General features: G+C 38.4%; 1 protein-coding gene across 2 annotated transcripts in view; it reads right to left on the reverse strand.

Moving 5' to 3' along the window:
- The window catches only part of grid1a (glutamate receptor, ionotropic, delta 1a), a 229543-nt gene that overhangs the window by 69077 nt on the left and 135410 nt on the right, over positions 1-25056 (reverse strand). For both annotated transcript variants that reach the window (XM_059358982.1, XM_059358981.1), the window contains exons 3-4: positions 21086-21370; positions 7532-7737 (exon numbers count right to left, since the gene is read on the reverse strand). In XM_059358982.1, the coding sequence (XP_059214965.1) occupies positions 7532-7737; positions 21086-21370 (491 nt within the window). The remainder of the gene's footprint in view (positions 1-7531; positions 7738-21085; positions 21371-25056) is intronic.

The raw sequence follows: 25056 nt of genomic DNA on the forward strand, positions 1-25056 counted from the left end.
AGAGTGCAGTAACTACACTTTTGGGGTCAAAGGTCAAATAAATCATCATGATCTTTAAGCATAAAAATTACTTAATCCATGTAGAAATAAGTGTCATATAAGTGCCTACGTATAACCTGATTGGCTGGCCAGGTAAAAAACGTTAAAAAAACTTTACAGCAGTTTTTCTCAGTTTTGCCCTTTGCGTAGTTACTGCAGTTAGACTTTGTAGGGCAGTATAGCACTGCGTCATATTTTATAAACTGATGTTTAATCTACAAAGTAACTATTAACACCACCAGTAAATTCACTGGAAATAGCAGATAGATGGAATGACCAATTAACTAAAAAAAAATCATATGTATCATCAAGCCAGAACAAGAAAACTAAAGTAGGTTTCATGCCAGCGTTCTGCTGCATAGCTGACTTTAAAAGAGTACACATAAACGGTTCTGGTATGTGGGCTTAGAGATGGAATTTATTTAGCCTTCCTTCATTTGAAATAAATACTTGGATGTTGAATAAGACGTAAGACGCAAAATTCTCATAAGCTCAAGCTACAACTTAAAAGACATCACTTCTAATTCACTACTACTAGTCGATCGGGTGAAGGTCATCTGCTGTATGTCTTGAATCCTTTGCCGTTTCTGTTGCTGCCTGTCTGCTTTAAACAACACTTTTATTTAGGATGAAAACTTCAATTTACAGAAAAATTCTTATCACACTGTGACACAATCAGGATATGTGCTTTTTAGTCTGAGACTTCATGACAAAGTTGAAAAATAATTTACTCTCAGGAAAGGAAGTGTATTATACAGTGAATATACTGTATTCATGAGTCACCAGTTTTTACAATTTTTCATTCCTGTACAATGTATCTTAAAGATAAGCATTCTGCAATGTTCTTAAAAGTGTTGTTTAAATTGATTGTTATTTAAAAAAGCAGAAAAGCATGGTTAAAATAATGTTATAGTGCCAGTTATACTGGGAATTATAATTATAAAAAGGGAGAAAATAGTTCTGGAAAGAAACATTGCTGGTGAGTTTTCAAAATGTATTTTTTTGGCAAACAACATGGACACAAAAAAAGATTATTGCTCAGAGCGTTGAAACAACAAGTTGATAGCTGTTTCTGCAGCATGATTCAGATTTGCTCCAAAATTTAATGGATTCTTCCTTGGCCTATGCTACACCCTTCCACCAAGTTTCACGGCAGGTTGGGCCAGTTGTATTTATGTATTCCTGCCGACAGACAAACAAGCAAACCAAACTGAATACATAAACTCCTTGTAAGAGAAAATAAGAGTGTTAATCGGAAAACCTCAGTGGCATTACCAAAATAACATTATGATAATTATGAGCTTTGTCTGTGCTATGTCAGTATTTTCAACTGCACTTCCTTGCAGCTGAATTCATTTATACTGTCACAGTGAGAGAAATGTACAATGAACTTGTAAACAAGTTTTCATCTTTTTTCACGTGTGAAAACTGGGTTGCATTCAAACTTTCACAGGGTACAGATTAAAAGGCTTACAGCTGTCTAAATCCATACCTTAATTATCTCTTTGCACAAAAGCCATCTTTTCCCACTGGTTTTAAAATCCCCCCTTCTTAAATAGGTAGTGTCTGTCAGCTACTGTACCATACTCAGTTGCAGTTTCTCAGCACTCATCTCTTTTGTCTCTCTTCACTGCCATCTCTTCCATTAGACTTCACCCATTACTGTTTCACACAAAAGTGCTTTATGTTGGAAGAGCTCCCCATCTATTTCTCATCTTTGACCTTTCCTCCCTACATCCATTTCCTCCTGTCCTTTATTTTCTCTCCTTGCCTTTGTATCCCTCTATTTTGTGCTCTCTCTCTCTCTTCTTGTCTCCCTCTCTTTACCCCCCTGCCACCCTGTGCAGCATCTCTTTTCCCCTCTCATGTTCCCTGGCAGCAGGCAGCAGTGCTTGTCACTCTTGTAGCTTGGTGCAGCCGCCACACAGGAGGCAGACCTCACCCAGCCTCTGTGCTCCATCCATCAACTGCCCTGCAGAGCTGGCATGCCAACTGACACCACCCTTTCTGCTTCCACTCACACCAACACATTTAGGAGGCGACTACCTCCACAAGCACAGGGAGAAGAATTGCAGTAGGGTACGCAAATAAGGAAACATTAAACTTGTGTTACATTATAAAAGCTGATACATACCAAAACCCACAGGCCGATGAGAGTGAACCCATATAAACCTGGACAAGCTTGTCTGCGTTCTCCCTGACAATAATAGACTCTAAATGTTTAATCTAATATTACATGTATTGGTCTTACTATTAAGGCATACTATCTATGTTCACAATTCACATTCAGTACAGGTATTTCAATTGCTTAAAGCATTTTAATCAATGTTGGTGAAAATGACTGACTATTTCCCAAAGCAAGAACCCACAGAGCCAAAAATCTAATTTGGGTGTCGTCAAGATATATAGCTTTGAGCTGCACTGTTGACAATTAATTGGAGAGTGACTTTGGTAACTCATAAAATGTGTCAAGTTTTTGTACCTAAATGTGCATCGTTTCACGCAAGTGATTTAGCAAATGCTCACTAATACAACTCAAGGACGTAGAAATAGGACAGATGAAAGCTTAAAATTCTACTTTATGGCCCTCTAAAAGGCTTGCGTGACTCGAGAGAAGTTCCCCTATCATGAGGGGAGCAGAGAGTAGTTGGGTGTCAGGAACGAGGCGGCACTGAAGCTGACAGAAGACGCTACATCCTCTCATGGCCAAAGTGAACGAGAGACGAGATGGCAACTGTCTGGATGGGAGAAAACAAGAGCCCAGAATTCCAGCATGAAGCCACAGACGCTGTCAATGACATACATCTTTCTCAAAGTACAAGAAATGACTGTGGCCCCAGAGTAGACTGGAGAAGTGACAACTGACTTGTGACAGAATATGTATCTCAGAGAATTGGAGCCTTATCAGAACAGAATAGAATATGTGACTGAGGATGACTTTTGCTAATGCACATATGTCCTTCAGTGTTAGTCAGGTCAACTAGAAATTAAAGAATATTTGAATGTATGAATAACATCTGGCTATATTAATCCTTTGATGAACTGTCGGGTGGCTCTCTTTCATCTGCCCGAAGCATATTGAGGCATTTCACCCTGGACCTCGCTTGACCTTGTAGAGGAATAAGAAGCTATGGACAGATATTAAGAAAATGGGCCCCTGGAGAATGCGTTCTACCCCCCTACATAGCAGCAAGATATTCGGTGTGAAAATGATACGGTTGTGTCATTTGTAGTCATTCTGTGTCTATGTTGGCATTTCATAGAGGTGTTTCATCTTATCATTGTGTATTTCTTTGTAGACATTGTGTATCTCTTCGTAGTCGTTTTGCATCTCTTTTTAGTTATTTGTATCCCTTTGTTGTTTTGACTCTCTTTAGAGTTGATTTAAGGTCTCCTTATAGTCAATATGCATCTCTTTTGTGGTCATTTTGCATCTTTTTATAGTTGTTTTACATCTCCTGTTTTATTGTTTGTGTCTCTTTGTGGTCATTTTATGTCTATCGTTTTTTTAAATGTTATCTTATGAAGCTTCTTGTGGTCATTTTGTTTCTCTCTGTAATTGTTTTGCATTTCTTTTCTGTCATTATTCATCTCTTTGTAGTCATTTTGCATTTTTTTGTTGTTTTTTTTCGTTTCTTTGAGTCAATTTTGCATCTCTTGTTGTATTGTTTTGTGTCTTTCTGGTCATTTTATGTCTTTGTTGTTGTTTTGGGTCTTTGTTGTCATTATGCAGTTCTTTGTGGTTGATTTGAGTCTCCTTGTAGTCAGTTTGCATCTTTCTCCCTCTGTCTCTTTGTAGTTGTATTCTGTCTACTTGTGTGCCAATTTACTAATCCATGCATGTAAGTAGGTATAATATGTAGTATTTAGCAAAGCAGAGCAGATGAGAGTAAGAAAAAAGTTGTATGAGCTGTAAGAACTCTGAAACACAGATGACAAATTCAGAGAATAGGCGGAAACGGAGCAGGTCTCTGTGGTAAACAGCACCGCTACCCTGCTACAGCTGTTCAACCTACCATAGTTTCACTAACAATATTTAATACTGCCTTAATGCATTTTTTACACGCTTTGTGCAAATCAACATTACCATTAATACAATTAATTCTACAAATTAACCACATTACCAAACATTTACATTACCACCATGAAAAAAAACCCAGATTTTCCATCTGTGATGAATTTTTGATCCTACATTCTGACGACTTCTAGTAACCATGGCAACTTTACTTTTCTTCTCTCGTGCTGAAACACTTCATGAGCACTTAACCCTCCAAGGCATCATCATCATCATCATCATTCTCCATTCAGATATTAGCATATTTACATTTTCTCCCCCAGTATCTCTGGTGGGGAGTGGATACGCTCTGTGACAACAGTTTCCAAGGTATTAATGAAGCTTTGATGAATTAACAAATCTCCACCACTACTAATGTATTAGCATATTCATAGGAGGATTTGAAAGCTGTGCTGAACGTGAAGCTGTGCTTCTTTCTTAGTCCCCAAGATGCCTCGTGTTAATTGTACAAGGCATGATAAAGAATATGATTGGCGGGATTAAAAAATAAAGAAAAGTCAACAGTTTGTGTGTTTGTGAGCACTAAAGCAGGATTCATTGGAGTACAGGAAAAGATCAAAGCAGTATGTCATTAATGAAAGTTGAAAGCCTTGGTGTATCCACAACCTGAGCACTGATTTGTTTGTCTATAAGAGCGTCACTTTAAGATTAACAGTGAAGCATTTACGAGAGGCTAATTGGAGAACAAGTCAGGTTTCTCATTTCCTGTTAATTTAGACTTTTCTACTCTATTTGATATAGATAGAAATTATTATAAGCCTCAGTGCAGAAGATATGAGATATGCAGAGACACTGAAGTCCACTGAGCATAAAAACTTTCTGAGCCATAGAAACATGTATCGTTACATGTATACTGTAGATGTAGGTTGAGTGTTCTTTAAGGATTTCTAGACAAAAAATCAGTTCTGGACAGGATTGCAGTAAATACAGCTCAGCACTGTCTCAAAGGGATTCTCTTCAATCCCCCAGTGATCTTTGAATGTAATAAAAAGACAAAATGTAGAATGTGTTATATCCCTTTTAAAGCACTTCATTACATGATCATGACTTTTTTTTAACTCCTTCCATCTCTACTCCAGCACTAACTCATCTTCACTAAGGATCAGGGATACTTATAGTGGAATATCATAACTCAGAGCTTAAGATAGTTTTTTTTTTCATGGAAAGTGACATTAAAAAAAGTGTGAAAAAAGGTTCCCCACCAAGATACAACACCATGTCAATAACACAGTATGTCTCAAAGTCTCAGTGGGAACAAGAAAAATCAGCAATATAGAAAAAGGAGGAATGTGCACAGTTTGGGCTCAAATGTTACATGCTACTTATAGCTGCTTAGTGGGTAGGCTGTGGGCCAATGACGGGCCCTGAATGTGTATGTTAATCATCACTGGTTTCACTCTAAATAACTTATATAAGTGTCTGTCAGGTTGTAAATGACAGCATGTAGAGCTAGTTTCACCTCGCAAGTGTCATGTGAATAGGGCTGTAAGCTAAAGTTAGCAATTTTGCTACACACAACAGTTTCATGTGGAAGTGAGATGGAAGAGCCAGCATGGAAAAAACACAGTTTGGTTTAGGAGACAAGGATTTTTTAGGAAAGTGTATCTACTGTAACTTCCTTAAAACCTTACGGGACGGATAAAGTGATCTGCTGTATCTGCAAATAGGTGAATTTGATGCTCAAGGAATTTAATGTTATATGCCATTATTAGACCAATCATAAATATGTTCAAATAAGTTCATAGATGAAGAGTGCAAACGTATGGTTGAACAGTTTCAATGAGCCATATCTGCCCACCAGATAGTCTGCACTACAGGTGTAGGTGTATAACAGGCAAGTTATGTGGTATCTCATGGATTTACCAAGCAAAGTAAGCCATTCACTGGTGGAGAGTTGCAGGATTGCTTGGTAAAACTGGTAACTGGCTGGCAACATATGTCCTGAACCTTCTTGGCTCTCAGTGCTCCCTAAATTGGCATTAAAACTTTGAGTAGCCAAATGTTTCATGTCATAAGATACCCAATTTTTCTGCATTGCCTACTACAATACATAATCATGTTTTTGTATCTCCTGTACATATCCAAACTCCCTTCCTGTCAAAGCAAAATGTCATTCAAAATGGGTTGTGGTAAAAATGGTAAATACAGTCAAGATCTTCCTGTTAATTAAGGGATGTAATCTTATCTAGAACCATATTTTAACAAGCCCTTATCTACTGCCCTGTATCTGAGGTCCAAATTTGAATTGGAAAATCTTCAGCATTTTATCAGTGTTTCACCGTCCTTGCCAGATGGGCAGAAGATTAAGTGTCAGACTGTGACGTGTTTGTAGGGCAGAACAAGCCACTCAGCTTGCTTTAAAGTTGCCATATTTTTCTCTGTCTCCAACACTGCCAATGCCATGCAAGTCTGTTCTTCAATCTTGCCAAAGCACTACAGTGAAAAATTATTCAACATGGTTTGACCGATTGGTTATTATGAGTAAAACCCCTGCGGATGATTAAAGGAAAACCTTCCACTTCTGGCAGCCCTCAGTGAGAAGACAAAGAAACATATTCTTTGTTATCAGAACATCTAATTAATCTGGTTTACTGGAATATGGGTCAGCCATGGACACAGCAGGTCATCTCCCATGAACCATTTTGAGGAGAGCGCAGCTGATTAAACAAATGAGCTTTGAACTTAGCGAGGTGAGATAAAAGAGGCGAGGATGTGAGCTGATGTTTGAGTTGGTTTCATTTACTCCTACATGTTCCCCGGATTCCAACTGCTATAATTTACAAATATGATGTGGAAGGAACAAATAGAAGTGAAGTCAGCTTTAATGTTAGAGTAGTATGAGTTAAGAAAGATGCAAATCATCTGTGGCTACACACAGTTGACTTTGACTTTGCTTGAACTTTGCCTGGAGTTATATGTCCTTTACTGGCAGTGCAATGAAGGCTGAATGGATGTTTCACTGTAGAAATACTGCTTTTGCTGTCCAGAGATATATTTGAAACATTTGATGCAGAATATTGGCACCTGAAATGCGTTTTTCTTTTGGCCAACCGAATATAGAAGGCAATACACATAGTCGGATCTCTGCCATCTGCTTTGGGTCAGAACTCAACACGGTTAAGATGGGCAGTTACATCTTGTTTCATCAGATTTTACAAGGGACGGAACACTAGTGTATTCTTAGTGACAGACTTCCAATGAAAACTGCAATTTATCTCCTATTGCTCAATTATTGTGTTGTGTTTTTCATTCACAACAGTCTAAGCAATAAAATGTTTGATCAGCTGTCAGATTAGGGCTGCCATTCAAATGCAGTCATGGGTCATCAACTTCAGTGAATAAATGTTTTTTGTCTGGCTTTTTCAATGCCTCTCTGCTTGTGTTGTGATCCCACAATGAAGGAAAGTCTCAGCCTACCTGGTGGATGAACACCTGTGCACCTCGAGGGCTCATGAGCAGCACGGCCCGACGCAGAGTGTCCCGGTACCGGTTGAGCTCCTCAGTGCGCATTGTGTTGAAGAGGTCAGTAAAGACTCGGCTGACGTTGCGGTCCACCCTCTGCAAGGAAACATCCAGACCCATCCGAGACGCCTGGTCCATAAAGGTTTGCAAACCACGGATGTCTGAAGGAGAAGACACACAACATTTTAAGCAGGTGCTATGTTATAAGGGTTGGGTATCGTATGAATTTTAAGGATTCTGGCTCTGCAGTGATTATGCTTATCAATTCCAGTTCATAAAAGCTTCTTTATTCTACTTTTTCAGCCCCACAGGTTGTCTCTTATACAAAACTTTTTTTCCTGGAGCATTTAATCAGAAATGTGGATAAACAACCTGTATTTACAGCACCTGCACATGCACTCTATATTTCCAGGCTTCGTTCCAGGGGCTTGAAGGCAGGGTTTGTTCTTTGCTCTTGATCTAAAGCGTGACAAAACACAACATGCACTATCTGTCTCTCTGTTTCCTGGGGTTTACAGGATATGAAACTGCAGGCAGCTGTTGCTGTCCCTAGGGATCTAAGTGTGTATGTGTGTGTGTTTGTGTGCGTGTTCACAATACAGGAAACCACTTAAAAGAGGCCTGTGCTGCACACACAAATCAAAGGTGATATGCAGCAGAGGGTTCACAGAAAGAACACTAATCCTAGCAGTCACAGAGAGAGCAGCAGCCCAGCATGTGCCAAGTCATGCTGCATTGTTAAAGAGAGGTTAGGCAAAATCGTTAGGGCGAGACCTCTTTCTGCATCCACAAAGGGTGTGTGTTTGTGTGTGTGTGTGTATGGATAGATGGGTTGGTTTTCCCCTGTTGCACCTCTGGAGGTTTGATGAGCTGAGTGCTGTAATGCTTTAGTGAGAGAGAGAGAGAACAGACGATATACAGAGCGATGGGAGGGTAAAGTGGCTGTAACATACATATAGCTGCACAACACACAAACAACAAACCTACAATATGATACTGTAGGGGAGTGTGGTCGTTATTTGAGGTGACAAGGCACATAGTTTTAAGATGCTCGGGGCAAAAACTGGAAATTAGGCTAATAAGAAAGCTCTTGACCTGGTCTGAGCAGTGAAGCAACATATTGGTACACCGCCCCCATTTCTCAGTCTATACCTTGGAGCAAAAATGAGACAGCAATATGAGTAAGTACCATGTGAAGCAAATCATAAAGAATTAGATGCATTGTTTGATTTTTTATGCTATTGTTATATTGCAATTTGCTTTTTTGGGGTAACAAAAATACTCACAGAATAAAATGTTCAAAGAGCAGAACAAAATATTAAATTAAATCATTCATCATTTTTGAAGCGTCACCAAACTCTTACTGTGGCACTCTTTTCCTTTCACACACACACACACACACACACACACACACACCCTTTTCCCTTCTTTGTCTCTAAATTGAAACAGTTACCCTTGGTGGTGTTGCTTTGAATACAATGGGCAAAAGCTCAACCTCTGAGTAATCCCTTCTTTTGTTTGAACACAAACCTAATTTGTAAGTTAATCATAGCTCCTTCCCTCTTGTCCTGTGACTGGACCATTGCAATTAATTTGGACTATGCCATTTTCTATATACAACTTTCAGCTGCAGAAATATATATAGGGATATTGACCAAAGACATAGATCATATTAATTCTGTTCTTTAGCATGAGCCACAGTCTGGTACACCTGTATGTTTCTGATGAATAATGATGTGGCAAACACAGCGTTAGTGGTTGTGACACATAAAGTAATATCTGCTACAATGTTACAGTGTTTTTTTGCTCTCTTTACTAACAAGTCTGCTCTGTGCAGGAGGTTGCAGGTTTCTTTAACAGTTTGATCGGCTTTCAAATTTGTGATGTACCAGATCTAACTTGCCCGGGGTACATTAGAATTTCAGAATTTAGCAAAGTGCACAGACATCTCTCCCTTCAGTAGAGGATCAGAACATCAAGATCAAGTCAGTATAGTAAAGGTCAGACATTTTAGGGGACATAAGTATAAGAAAAAAAAGTAGGAACAGTTCAGATTGGATCAAGAACTGATTAAAAGAAACAAACAATATTTAGTAGTACCATGCTGTAACTTGGCTGTTGGCTGAAAATATTGTATCTCTCCAATGGGAAATAGAAGAAACATACTGTAACAAATAAAACAGAGTCTTTAATCCCATGAAGTGTTGAGGGAAAGCTGCCATGCGATAACTACTCTCAGACCCAATAGAAACATCGGACTTCAAAGCCAGCGATCCAAACCCGTAGCAGGCTTTTCAACGGGGCAACCGTGTCAGCCATGGACAGGGCTGCAGAAAAGAGGATTAACGTGGAATTAAAGGTCTGATTTTTGGACATGTTTAACCGAGCGTCATTTCTGAACACAAATCTGCTTCTGAAAGTTTTAGATATCAAAACTTTAAACCTTCTCTGCCCCTCATGTATCAGTATCCTGCTCTCTTGCTCATGATGGGAACTTACTCAGTCCACTTGATTCCCCTCTGTTCCTTACCAAACTGGAGACTGAGAAATACCCCATGAAGTTGTTTAAACACCCTTTTTAGCTTTATCTTACAGGAGTTGTAACTAAAGCGGGACTCCCTTTTGGATTGGAGCGATGCAGAAATGAGCATATCATGATCAAAGGGCTCAGAGGTTTTTACTGAGCTGTCAAGCTGTGTTGCATTCCAAGCGGAAAAGCCTGAAAAATGGCGATGGTACCAGCCGGTGTTTACTCAAAATTGAGAGGAGTCTGTTAAAGCAATCATTGTTTTACTTGCAACAATAACATCAGTTAATTATATGCAATATAGATTTTTTTGCAAATCTGAAATGTATCAGACTGACTGACTTTTTTGTGCATTGCCACAAGAACGATAAAAGTGACACAGAATAAAAGCAGAAAGTGAGAAATTACTGCCACGGTTCGAATCCACCCTCTTTTTACTGACTGCAGCTGTCTACACTATAACACAATTATCAGAATGAACACAATCGAATATACCTTAAAATACTGAATAAAGAATAACAAACAAGTTACCACAGCATACAATCAGGTCTCTACATCATATCCATACAGCATTAACTTTGCCAGTCATGGTTTCTGTGGCTTGAAGCAAAACAGTTCAGCGCAAGATATTTGTAATATCACATTTCTACTGCTTGTGCCAACTGTCACTCAGGTGACGTCAGGCTCATTCTGTTCAGTTTATGCCCATTTTAAATAAAGTAAAATTAACCTTTTTTTACTTGGATTTTAAGTTTGAACTGTGCGTGTAATAGTGATTAGTGCATTTTTTTTTCGTAAATAAGGACCTCACATCGACAAGCAAAGCTTAGAAAATGTTTCCAATTACAAAAGTGATGAAAAGTATGAGGGAAACAGAGATATAAGCTGCTGATAATCCACAGTCTCATTAAGTAGGTAACAAATAACAGTTTAACCACTGAGGATTTGTGCTGCAAATTGCCATTTTCAGATTGATTCTAATATAATTGTTGTTGTTTTTAAATATTTTATTCATCATTAGTGGCCAAATTAAAACAACAGTTTTTAATTAACAAAACACAAATAATGACCCCTTAACAAAGGAGTTAAACATACTCTGAAAGGAATGTAGTAGCATTTTAAGATACTTTAAAAAAAAGATCTGTGGGAGTAAGTCCACAGAGCAAACGACCCATTTAGTAACCAGTAACATGTAAATAAAGTGAGTGCATTTTGTCTTCTGATCATGTTTAGGTCCGTTGTATCTGTGATCAGAGGACAGGAAGTGTTGGGGTAGATGAGGACATGAGAGTGGTTCCGTTGTCTGTCTGTAAGCATATATTACAACAAACCCAACAACTTGCAGAGTAGAAATGTGAGGTAAAGGAAATCATATTATTTTCTTACACCATGTCAAACATCATTGAATGCATGGCCAATAGTGCCGTGAAAGGCAGGCCAGGTCTAGACGTTAATAGTTGCAAGAACAACAGCTGAGCCCTAGTTAGGGGGAGGTAAAAGTCAAAATTAAACCGATAATTCAAAGAGAAGAAAAAAAAACAGGGTAGCTTCATTCTGATCTGTACATTTAGTTGCCTGCTTTAAACTCATGGTAGGATGTCTGCCTCACACACCCACTTAAGGATAAACAGTGTGCAGATAAATTGAGGAAAGTGTCATAAGTAATGACAGTTATAAAGTTATCAACTCTCATATAGGGAAAAGTGAGATATGTTCACACAAGGAAATGAATATAATAGTCTGTCTCCTTCATGGATGTGTTAATGGGAATGTGAAATGTGAAACATCTTTCAATATAATACAGCTATACAAAACCACCATGGTCTCATTGTATTGTATTGCATTAGACTGTACAGGTGGTCTGAATGAACTGAAAATTATTGGCAACCTCATTTGCAGGTTTTTTTTTTAGGTAAATCTTTGCAAATTAGTATAATGTCTTTGCTGTTGTGCAAATTCACAGATAACGATTTGTCTTTTTCTGCTTTATGGAGGGGAGACATTGATTTTGTAAACATTTACTGTGGCTTCTGTTGAGCCTATTGAAATTAAAATGATACAGTCTCAAAACTTTAATGCATAGTTTAGACATGGGAGCTTACGTCTACCATTGTCATTTAACTGTGGTCCATTCATCTGGCAAGTTTCAGAAGGCAGCTGTTTACTTTTGTTAGGCATGAATATATTGCACCACGTTTCCCTTTGTCCGTCAAAGACTATAAAAACTGAAGGACAGCTCCGTCAACAAAATGGTTCCAATATAAGCAGCCGGGTCTGAGTGCAAAGCGACTGGAGTTTCAGTCCCAGACTCAATTATTATCTCAGTCCAGGCCTGGTGAATGGTCTCAAAGATACTGCCCAGTGATTGCATTCTTGGCGTACACCACCAAGCAAGTTTCAGTATGGAATAAAATTAATTGCCCTACAAGTTTGGCTGACATGCCTTTGGAATGCTGTGTGCTTAGAAGGGAGACAGTCAGACCAGAACGTAACAATTTGAATGATAAAAAATATAATGGAAATAATGCAGAATTAAAACGGAAATATAAAAGGAAAATCATCTCTGCACAACACTGTAATGTCACATTAAGGTTTTATGCATTATTTAAAATGAGGTGAGGTTTAGGGTTGAAATAATCTGTTAATAGTCAGGAAATTGGCCTGCAACACTGTCTACTTTTTGTCACTGAATTGTTGAGCATCAACACAGAACTATGAAAATTAGATGTCACCAATTATTTTACCCTTCTGTAAAGAGGTTAAGTGGCTTTCTGTACAGGATTTATTTCTTCATTTCCAACTGAAAAATCAACATGTTAGTGAGGAGAATAATGGAGCAATATCCATACAACATGTGTATATTTCCTACCTCTGACAATTTCCTAATAGTGATTAACATTTTCAATAGTCAATAGTTCTTTGGGATTTTTTTCCACATGAGATTTAATGCAAACAGCTAACTATTCACTGACTGGTATGTGTATGCTCCATAGCTAAAAAATACTCTATGTTTTAATAGTTTATCTTCCTTTACACACCTTTCCTTCTCTATTTTACATTCTTTGATCCTCTCCCTCTCTCTATTCTTATAAAAGCCAATTAATTGAAGGTCACCTGTGTGTTCACTCCCTGTGAAATCACCTGACAAGTTAGTTGACATTGTTAAAGACCTTGTGGCCCTAATGTAGCACTCATTTTGATGAAATAAAGTCATACAATAAGAAGCATATGAAAGAGTATGCCATTACGCAGAAGCATCTTCACTTCTCTTGAAAAGCTTGCTTCTTATTCTTAGACCTGGCAGTAACCCTAACATTATGCAGTACAGTCTGCAGGAGATATCTTTTGTGTTGGTCCTGTCTGTGTTATGCACTTTCTACATTAGGAACCACCTCCTACATGGGACCAAAAAGTATCTTAATCAATCTCACACCTAATCCCAGCCTTATTCTCTCCTCCTCTAACAGAGAGCCAGTCAGCACGGGGCGGGCAGAGACAGATGTAGCTGCTCCACAGTCATTACTAAATGCAGGTTAATTCAGACAGACCTGCCAAGGAGCCTACTGATGTTCAAGAAAATCGACCCTTCTTTAAGATTTCCGATAATCGTGCCTCAGTCGTCTTTTATGCTCTCCTTGTTATGATAAAATGACAAGGCAATTTTACAGAAGCTTTTGTTTGCAGATAGTCTACCCACTGTCCACCCTCCCACACAGAATCAATAGCTGGCTTCCTTTTGCATACACACCACTGTGAGTACAATGTAAGCACACCTCAAACGGCATTTACAAAAGACATACAGATAATACATTGCAAGTCTTTAACAGAAGACTAAAAAATCTACAGCAATGCAAGCAGCTCTGAGGCTGTACTCAGGCACAGCAGTGCTTAAAGCTAAATGCAAACATCAGCATGCCCACAATGATACTGCTAACAAGCTGATGTTAAGATTTAATATTTACAATGTTACAAGATGACTTGCCAACTTAGTTTAGTGGGGTAGCATGCTTACAGTCGCTAGCTGCAGTAAATACACAGCACGACAGAGGCTGAAGGGAATATCATTACTTATGCAGGTATTTAGTCATAATAAGTATTAGACAGATTACATTTTGACCTGATAATCATTTGAATGTTGTAAAATGTGTTTTTAGACACCAAAACACTTGGCTTTGGTTCTGAAAAATGTACAGGGAACACACTTCAAATACCAGCCTCTAGTTGAAAGTCCTGGGTTCATTTTGGGCCATCCACCTCCGCTTCGCATTCCAGTGCATTACTTTCTGTAGGCATCACTACAAGCCCTTCATGAGAACAGCCTGAACTCATGGTGGTACTTGAAAAGTCAGGGGCTCCCCAAAGTCATTAGGATTCAGCATTAATGACTCTACTAAATTCCATGCCAATCCAAAAGATGTTAGGGCATTTTAGTGTGGACCAAAGTGGTGGACTGGCCAACCAGGCTGACATTGCCAAATCTATAGCCATCGTTTAGACTTTTTTATACAAGTGTTAAGTGTTTCAGTCATTCTTTATATTAGCCATACACATATATTTTCACATCTGATCTGTGATTGAAGTGAAAGGAGAGGCTCATCTTGTATTTACAGTTTTTACTGTTACTGTTTTACTGTTACTGTTTAGGAGTGTGTGGGCCAGATAGAAAAGCATGTTGTGTCTGATTTAAAACAAAGTAAAGCATGACTGACTTATTCAATTTGCAGTCATTCTGCTGTACGGCGTCTATTCAAAGATATGGTTGGTTTAAAAAAAAAACAAGGGGGAGAGGAGAGCATGAACCTGAGTTGTGTCTGGTCATGGTCAAATGTAAAATGAAATGGAATAAAACCACATCTTTTGATTCGCTGCGGGAACTCAACCAACAAACTGTGAATTCAGTCAGTGTCTTTTAAATTCAGCCAAAAGACAGCAGCTGTTTGTGTATGAAAGTTTTGTTTGATATCTGGGCACTCTGGTCAGTTCAAGGGGAATGCCCACAATGCACAAGCACTGGTCCTTCACACCAAATGGAGAGTTTGCTGTTATCAAGTTTGTTTTTCAGTGGTAGGAATGAACTTTTCTGGCTTTGACATGCACTGGGTCTATTTTGTCCTTTTCAAATAAAAACTGCCGGGGCATTAGACTACCCTTCAGCTCTGCCAGAGAGCATGGCTGAAAGCTAAAAACAAGAGGAGTAACTGAAGGAAGCAAAACTGTATTGGCTATAAAAAAAATAAAAAATAAAAAAAAAAACTCGACATGAGAAAGTCCGACATGAATGAAGGGAGGAGAGAAAAAGAAAAAAACAAGAAAGGACAAGGGGAAAAAGAACAAAACAACTGAACAAAAGGAAAAAGCTGAATCTCAGAAGGCGTAACGGGTCTTTTTGGTTAGCAATGGGCTGTTATAGGATTATCATATAATTTTGTTCTCTTTTATTTGCCTGAAGGCACAAAAGGCAAAACCACATAAGGATGTTTTGCAGTCGTAATACAAAGTCGGCTTCCTACAGCACAAGAATAAGGTTATATCTGTTACTCATGAAAGAAATTACGGAACACGCTCTCTCACAACAGAGAATCAAATTATGTGTTGAAAATGTACAATGACAAATGGAACCAGAAGAAGTGAAACCTTAGAAGTTGTTTACATAATGTGCCTTTTATGCCACTGATGCATTGGTGGAGAAAGGAATGAATCAGCTTCCCTGACACACTTCATTACACCGAGCTATACTTTGCCCCTGAGGTCAAGGAAGCCAGCTATTTAAGATGTGCTACTGCAGAGGCTGGTCCCACCATCCAAAAACAAAGGATTAAAAAATATATGATAGATTATGATAATTGTCTAGATAAGTGTAATATAGATAGTGGATGCAATTCTTTGTATGTTGTGCACATAGCCCCAGGCATTGTGCAAAAAGGTGCTCTATCTTTTTTAGCATCTGCTTTTATGGACTAATGCGCCATCAGCAAATTGATGACCTATCAGGATATCAAAACAAAGCCTTATCAAACACCCAGGAATCCATCACTCCACTACAACTTTTACGTGTTCGAGAAAGATGGCCTTGGCATAGCAATCATGCTTCAATTAAACTGTAAATGAAATGTCCTTTTTGAACATGTTCATTATGACAGCCTTTCATTTCGGTATGAGTGTTACATATCAGATTTAAAAAATAATTGAATAAGATGATCTTTGTGATATACAGTACACGAGATAATCAAAACTCCAATCTTCCTATAGGCAGTTATATTGTACTGTACATTACACTGGATGGAGATACACAGACTGAGCGCTCTGATCATCATAGATCAGCACGGTCATAGTCAATCAGAAGATGCCTTCACAGTGGGACAAGATTATATAAAATATTAATATAACTGCTATTTAACTGTTAAAAAAGACAGTATGCTTATTTTCATATCCATACTAGTATTTTGGGTTTTACTTGAACATGTTTACCTGCTTTAATGTTAAAAAAAAAAAAAAAAAGTCTCACTCTCATACTGTCTATCTGAGTATGCCTAGTATGCCCCGATTGGCTTGTGACAAATACTGTAGCTCACAAACACACAGCACATGTGTGAACCCTACAGATAATTTTCCTATAGACCTGCTGCTTGTTTTTTAAACTGACAGAAATTTACTAGTTACACATTCTGGAATTTTTTGTTTTGTTTTTTAAGCCTTACAGGAATGTAAAATTCACTTTCTTTTGGTTTTGGAGTGATGTTTAGGATATCCTGAGCCCCCCACCCCCCAAACATTTTATGACCGAACAATTAATCGATAAGAAAATGTATAATTCTATCTAGTCTTTAATAAACTAAAGAATTACCTGTATAACCTCTCCAAGTAACACTTTCCGATTAAAGAACATAATTAGTAGTAGTATAATCTCTGCGTTTCTGCCAAACCTAAAGAAAGTTCTGTACTTTAAATCATTGGAGATGGCTCAATACTTTGGCAAATGTCAAGAAATTAACTTTCATAGAGACAGGGATGTCACAGTGTTGTACTTTGTGCCCCTTTCATGCCAAACATAGACAGAGAGCTGGAAAGAGAAGACAAAAAAAGGTTTTGACAAGATCACACTGAGAACCTGATATGAGCTCCTGTGCTGTGAGTTAAATTACATAATCTAATTTCCGCTCTTTGATAGTCACTGATCCGACAGCAAGGGTGGGAAGTGATGTGATGTGATGTTCAAAACCAATCTGTGCTTATGAAGGTTTAACAATGAAGGAAAGATAGTGGGAGCAGTAGCTACAGTAGGAATGTTTGTTTTTTAAACGGCATGTATGGAAAAATACTAAACTAAATACAAAAAGTAAATATGACAGAACAGTTCAAATACTATTTTACTTTGACTCTATTTTCAGGATATTTCAATTTTGAAATCAACAGATGGATAGAAAAATAAAGTATAATAAATAATTATTATAAATCACCAGATAATTCAGCCTGGATGATTTTGTTCACCTTAAATAAATGTCTTTGTTTTTTTACTCAATCCCCATTATTTAGAAACATAATTCAATCATTCTGTGTTCAAACAATGTTTCAAACTTTTCTGCCAACACAAATCTGAATTTGAATCAACTTTCGTCAAGGAGCACATTAGCCCTCTGGCTGAATAAACTAAGTGTAACAGACTGAATGTTGCCTCATTAAATACTTTACTCTTTCTTCCTGTGTTTAACACAAAACATTCACCTGTTATGATGTGGGTTTTTGAATTTTCATTAAAAACAATTATTAATTTTTTCTTAGATGCCTGCTGCATACAGCTCGATGCAGCTTCATCATGCTTGGATGTAATTCCTGGAACAATTAGCAGACACGTCTATAGTGTTTAATTTAGCAGAAGATCAGAGATACAAGCAATATTTAAAAATATATATTTTTTATAGAACCTTGAACTTGTTTTACATTATGTCTAAGACTAACAACAGGATATGGAGTGCAAAACACTTAAGTCATAGAAATATAACAATGTTGAGCTTTGCTAAGGTGTTCGAAGCATCAAATCCAAACTAATAAACAAATATCTGCACTTTTGACCTTGTTCCTCAACAAATCTGTCTCGACAGGTCTTAAATCAATCTTTTAGCACCATACCAATTATAGAGTGCATTTACAGAAGACTGATTAGATCTCTCCACTGGACTGTGTGTACTGTACTCGACTGACAACTCCCTGACTCTCCTGTTAACCTTGTTGCACATTTGTAAGTGCAATGCCTTTATGATTCTTTAAGATGTACAGACCTTGGCAACCTAACCCAAAACTAAAACTGGAAACATGTCCAATCAGACAGACCAACTGACAGCACCAGTGTGGGTGTGCAGTGCCTGTTATTGAACCTCAGTACTTGTTTTTGGCATTGATCAAAATATTTCTGTTAAACCAAGTCTCAACACCTGTCAAATACTAAAAATTGGCATCCAAATGTCAAATTCATAGTCATGTTTACTTTCTCTTTGATGTGTTTTGGAAAAGTTCTTGGATGGCTGCTCGTGTTTGGACAGCATCAAATATTTAAGAACTGTTGCCGATTTACCTCGTTTCAGTTATTATCACAGCACCCGCATTGAACAAAAATCTAGCCAATCCAGTTTAGCAAAGTAAATGCAACTAAACTCAAGTTTAAGAATGTAAACACTGACTACATTTATCTTGCTTTGTTAAATGACTCGTTATCTCACATAAATACACAATCTGAACAGAACTGAGTGAACTCCTGCAGCTGTTTCTCCCTACTCAAATGTCTAAAGGTTTAAATTCAACATTCAGTATCTCTTTAAAAACTGTGCCAAAGCAGATTTACTGACAGCACTTTTCTCTCTAGGCAGTGGTGTGGGTCACTGTAGTACTGCTTCAAGGCAGGCACCATGGGTATTTTGACTGTTCTGTGATGAGGATCCTAATTAGCCGCTACATTCCTTAATTTAACGAGTGCAGAGTTAAACAGTGTAACACAAGCACAAATGTCAACGGCGCCGACTTCGTAGCACCTAATTTAGCAGGCTTTAAAAAAAAGGCTGTTTTGTTAGGACTAGTTATTCTGTCCATTATTTCTCAGCAACAGTGCCTCATTAAACAGAGCCTTCATGCATTCGACATAGGTTCCCTCTCACAGGACTTGCAATTTAAGGCTATAGTGCACTGTGCTGGGGTGAGGTGTTATACATAAAGAGTTCCTGATAGGATGTGATTCAGTGAATGGAACTGTATTGTACCAGAGGGAAGAACGATTTTTCAAAATGCAGATGGATGGACGGATAGACAGGCCAGACAGACAGTGAGCGAGCTGAACAGACAGAATGAACAGATGGAGAGATACATTGCAAGACAGACAGTCAGTGAGGTGGTCAGACAGATAGACAGCTGTTGAAAAAGAAAGTAGGTCTGCACCGAATGACAATGTCTTTACGTTGGAAACTTCCACAGAGGTTTTACAAATCATCAGATGTTTGTTCTTGTAATCATGATGTCATCACCCTGAAAAAACCTTGATACATCCTCAATTTAAATAAACTGAATCATCAGACTTTTTTGTGGCATTCCTCCAAAATAACAACATTCACCACCACACATTGACATTCTGCAATGGGGGAAAAACGTGTTTGCCTGTTTGTATTTCTTTAAACTTATCGCAAATGTGTTGGGTGGCACTAAGCCCAGGATGCAGCGATAGTGCTCCAGTAAAAAAAAGATAGTGGAGATAGTGGAAGGGGAGGAGAATGCCACATGAGAGATGGATCACAGAAGTCACAAACAATCCTACACAGCTGGAATCTTGGTCTTCAAATAGTATAATATGAATTACTTTAGTGTAGCCTAATTTTTATCTGCAACTGTGCAGAATTACCGAGTTTAAACAGAATGAATAGGCATGCTAAAAATTCATGACACAGTATGAATGAAGCTTTGAACTATTACAGTGAGTTAGACTGGAAGTGAGATAGCTAGTCAGACAGACAAGGAGACAGATAGAAAGATAGACAGATGCTCTTCCACCGTGGGATTTTAATCGATCCATATCAATGCTGAGAGTGCACTTTCTACAAAGAGTCTCAATGTCAGAAAGAAATCCAAGGGCAGATCTCTGTAAATGTGAACAGCATGTCACAAACATTCACACAGAGCGCTGTGAGAAGACGTAGAGTCCAACCTGTGGGCTGAAAACTTGTATGAGGATAGTGGGCGGCTGTATTTCCATGAGCGGTCGCTTCACTATACACTTTATCAACTGCAGCTTCCACTGTACTAAAAAAAATAAAACTGATTTACGCTCTCCTCTAGATTGCACTCTCCCAAGTAGTAAAAAGATTAGCCAGCAGTGGCAAAGTATCATCTGAGAAATGCCAATGCAGCAATATATTCTCTTCATCTTTCTGCCCTTGTACTGTCTTGCCAATCACTCCACAGTCCTTTGCCTTTTGCCAAATGTAGGTCAAGAAAGGTCTGGTCCACGGGGGCGCCGTGGTGAGAATAATGAATCAGAAATGGAGAACATCTGAGAATATATTAAGTACTTTTGGGACACACCGTCACTCTCTGGTGCCACAAATGAGCCAATTAGGCTCACACTTGTCTCTTCATGAAGTTGCTGCTAATGGTGAATGTGGCAATGCAATCTTGTTTTTCCCAACAATTTCAACTGAACTTTGATTTATTTTTTAGCAGTCTGCATGTACAGTGTGTGTGTGTGTGTGTGTGTGTGTGTGTGTGTGTGTGTGACTGTGTGGGAGTGCTTATTTTCTTTCATCTTAGTTCCTACTCTGTATTCTTTTCAGCATATGAATTCTTTGTGTTAATGCAGCTTTTCTTCAGCCTGATCTCCCCCTGACACTAGAGATGGTTTTGGAGCATTATCATTTAAATGAAAGAGCTGAAAGCATTTTACATACAAATGCCATGTTGATGAGATACATTTGGACATCAGCTGCTCTCATTCGTCGCAAACTCACCGTAGTCGCTCTCATAAAAGATGATGAACTTCTGCCAGTGTAGTTCTGAGACGAGGGTGAGCAGGACGTCGTTTATTCGCACAGGTGGACGGGCAGCCAAAGTGTAGCTCTCTCCGTCGGGGCTGGGGTTAAGCTGACAGGCAGTGCGGGGCGCACCATCCCCATTTCTCTGGATGAAGAGGTGGGGAATGTGCATCGCATCTGTCAGAGACTGAAGGGCACTTGCGGCTGCGCAGCCCGTCGATGTGACCAGAGCGAGGATCCCCTGGTTCATCAGCTCACATGCTGGACAGAAGAAAGAATAGATAGAGGAGAGGTGGATGAAGAGAACGGAGAAAAGGATTTGGAGAAAGAAAATAAGGATGAAAGTACATAAAAGGGAGAGAGGAGGAAGAATGGACGACAAAAAGGAGATATATGGAGGGAAATATGGTCGTGGAAATAGAAAGGGAGAAGGAACAAGAAAATATGGTTAAATACTGTATTTATTGCAAGTCAGTCCAAACTGTAATCAATTCCAACAAGCTTTTCATTTCAAAAATATTTCAGGGTTTAAGAGCGTTGACATTTATTCAAGAAAGTGTGCTCAACTAGTCTTAAGAATTCAAGATGGCTCTTTTTGTATCCTACTTAGGATTACGTCTGAGCCTCTGCAGTTCAGAGAAGATCACAGAAAGGAGGGGGTTGCTACTGAAGCTGTATTATAATGTGTAGATGAGAGATTCAGTGGGGGGCATCCTCTAATCCTTGTCCCCAGACAAAAAATGAGACAGCTGATTAAAGCGAAAATGCATGCTTAAGTCAACAGTCACTCGAAAACAGCAGATGAATCAGAGAGCTACAGGAGTCAGTGTGGTTCACTGCAAAAGCGCGGAACAGCAAGTCATAAATTAAAAGAACAGGAATACTTTAGCTGGATACTGAAAGTTAGATGGAAAGTGATGCCTCCTATGAGTCTCAGCTAAATACAGTCCCAACATCCTGCACTTATTCTCTCTCTGTCATGTACACATGTAAATCTGTAAACACAGATTTATACTGCAGACACATGCTTGTAATGTCTGTGGTGGGTCTTAACGTCCCTACATTTTTATTAACACATGCAATTTGGGCAAAATCTGTTTTAGATCCTCTTAGGGCAAGTCAGCATGTCTGCTAGGACAAAATGCCAAATGTGTTTAGATAAAAATGGCATCTTCTGAATTTTTAAGATGGCTGATATTATTGAGAAAGGCTGTTCTATCTTAACGTGGTGGAAACTTTTTAATGAGAGACTTGAAGTTGCAGTGATGTGACATATTAGGCACTCATTATTTGCTCTTCAAATTATCTGACAGTTGATCAATGACCTAAAAAGATGATTCATTCTACCAAAATGACAATATGTTTGCTGAATACTAAAGACAGCAGAAGACAACACATTCTGTGCAAACTTTATTTGCAAAACATTCATTCCTCTATATTTATTACAGTGCAGAGTAAGTAAAATAAGATAATTATTCCACATATTCCACATAATTATTTCACATTCTCAGGTTTAACACAGGTTAAAACTTACATTGAATCAGGCAGCTATATTTATTCTAAAGCAATATTTCTTCCCTATTTGAAAGTACAGCTTATATTATTGTCATGTTTCTTTGAGAAAAAAATATATGTTCATAATAGTTGACCCTATTTACACTTTACCACTGGAGGAGTATATACGCAGTAAAGAAATTATTTCCATCCTCTGTTAGGTTAAAAGATGCAACACCAAAATAGGCAATTAGCAGAGAAGAGAAAGTGATGTGAAACCACATGCAAAACTGTTTTAATGAAGAATATTGAATTTGCATTTAATTTTAGGCTCTATCTCTGTTATGAGCTGCATAATCATCTACTACAGGGATTGTCTAATTTTGCATGTGACGCGGGACACGCAACTGCAAATGCTGCTTAGCATTCAAGTCACCATTTCTCACACAGCAGGGCTCTTATAATTTCAGCATAAACTGCTGAGAATATTGTACAAAACAGAAATTAAATGGTTTCTCACTGCATTTCATAATACCACCTAATTATTTAGTCAGTGTCTAACTAAATGTAGCACCAGTCAACAGCACTGCAGTTTAAGACCATGTGCTATCATACAAACCCTTGATATACAGTATTTTAAGATGCAGAACAAGAACTGGAAGACATGAACATATCAAAATATACAGATTAGATACAGATAAGAAGTGAGAAAGCGGTAAAGGAGGAGGTGAAGAAAAAGGCGAGTGGTTATGGATAGAAGGCATTAGGGATAAGGCCTGAGAAGGACGGAGGAGGAGGAGGAGGAGGAGGAGAGAGGGAAGGATGATACGAGGGGGTGTTCTCTGAATGGAGCCATACTGGGCAAGGGTTGTGTATGTGTGGATGTGAATGTATGGCAGAGGGGGAGGACTATTAATGTGACAAATGACGATTTCATCTGCTGACTACAAGCACAGGAGTACATTAAGGCTCTGTAAATCATGAGTACAGGGGCAACTAAATAACATTCTGAGGAGGCACGGGAAGGTGGGAATGCGAGACAGATGAGGCAGATGGAGATGCACTGTACAGCAGCTGAAGTAGAACAAGAAAAAAAGATTGTAGCACAAATAGAGGAATTATTTGTAGCTTTTTGCATGAATGCTCAGGAGAGTTCAAGAAAGACTCCTCCAGTGCAGGAAGGGTGTTACTGTTTCTTTGTGTGTGTGTGTGTGTGTGTGTGTGTGTGTGTGAGAGAGAGAGAGAGAGAGAAAGAGAGACATACTGTAGGTCTCTGTCTCCCTATTGCACCAGGGCACTTGGCAAAAATTCCTTTGTGCAAGATGAAATGCTAATACTCTGCTCAGCAGGAAGTCATGTGATTGACAGTAATACAAACCTAGCACACTTTAGCAATGATACAGTTTCTAAATGTGTCATCTGGTAACAATACACTGTGTACTCTACTATTAACTGAATACAGATTCTGTTCCTAAGATTTGAGGGTGTTTATGCTGCATGGATTATTTTTTTAAACATAATAGATTTGACACAACTGATTCATAAAATGGTCAGTAACCTCAATATTAATCAGCAATAATGTTCATTATCAATTAATCTTAAAATGGCAAAGATTATCTAGATTATGCTCCTCAAATGTAAATATTTTTAACTGATTCTCATTGTTTTTTGTACAATGGATCAGACAAGACATTTAAAGATGTGTGTAGTAGGCAATTTTCACTTTTTTAAAATTTACATTTCATAGATAAATTACCAATCACTCTACAAATTTATAACTTGAAGAAATTCCCCAAATGATTTATTGATAATGAATATATTTAAGCTTTTAGCCTGGTGCAAAAAAATCTCTGAATGACTGATAGAAACGTCACGATACATTGAAACATCATGATACAATGGTTACCATTATTTTAAAACTTTATTAGTAAAAAAATACTTATTAAAGAGCAAACACTCTCGTAAAACACTTGCTTTGAGTGTGCCTGTGAAAAGCCTCCATATGGAGGGCCATACATTCCTACTTCCCTCTACTCTTCGATCCTAGAGAGATTTGGAACACTGATCCTGTGTAAACGTGCAAAATGGCGGGGACAAGGCGTCTATTGGGATTGACCCCGAGTGTTTGCAAAATTACATCCTACTTCTTTCACTTGTTCCACCTGTTAATGCAAGATGTGCACCTTCATTTGGGCTAAAAGAAAAGTGGCACATAAAGAAATAAATTCCCCTACACCCTGTCCCTCAGCCACTTTTAGCAGACTGTGGCTAAAGTGTGTCTGCGGCCATTTTGGCTTCATAATGGACACCCCGGGCCCATTATACAGCAGACAGCCCACTGACAGGAGGCAGGAGCGCTCCGCAGTCATTGGCAAGGATGATAATGGTGGAATAATGACTCTTAAATGTTCCCCCTGAAGTGGACAGGGGCCATCACTCATTTCAAGCTAGCT

The sequence above is a fragment of the Centropristis striata genome, chromosome 20 (genome assembly GCF_030273125.1).
Source record: "Centropristis striata isolate RG_2023a ecotype Rhode Island chromosome 20, C.striata_1.0, whole genome shotgun sequence".
In the NCBI taxonomy this organism is placed as follows: domain Eukaryota; kingdom Metazoa; phylum Chordata; class Actinopteri; order Perciformes; family Serranidae; genus Centropristis; species Centropristis striata.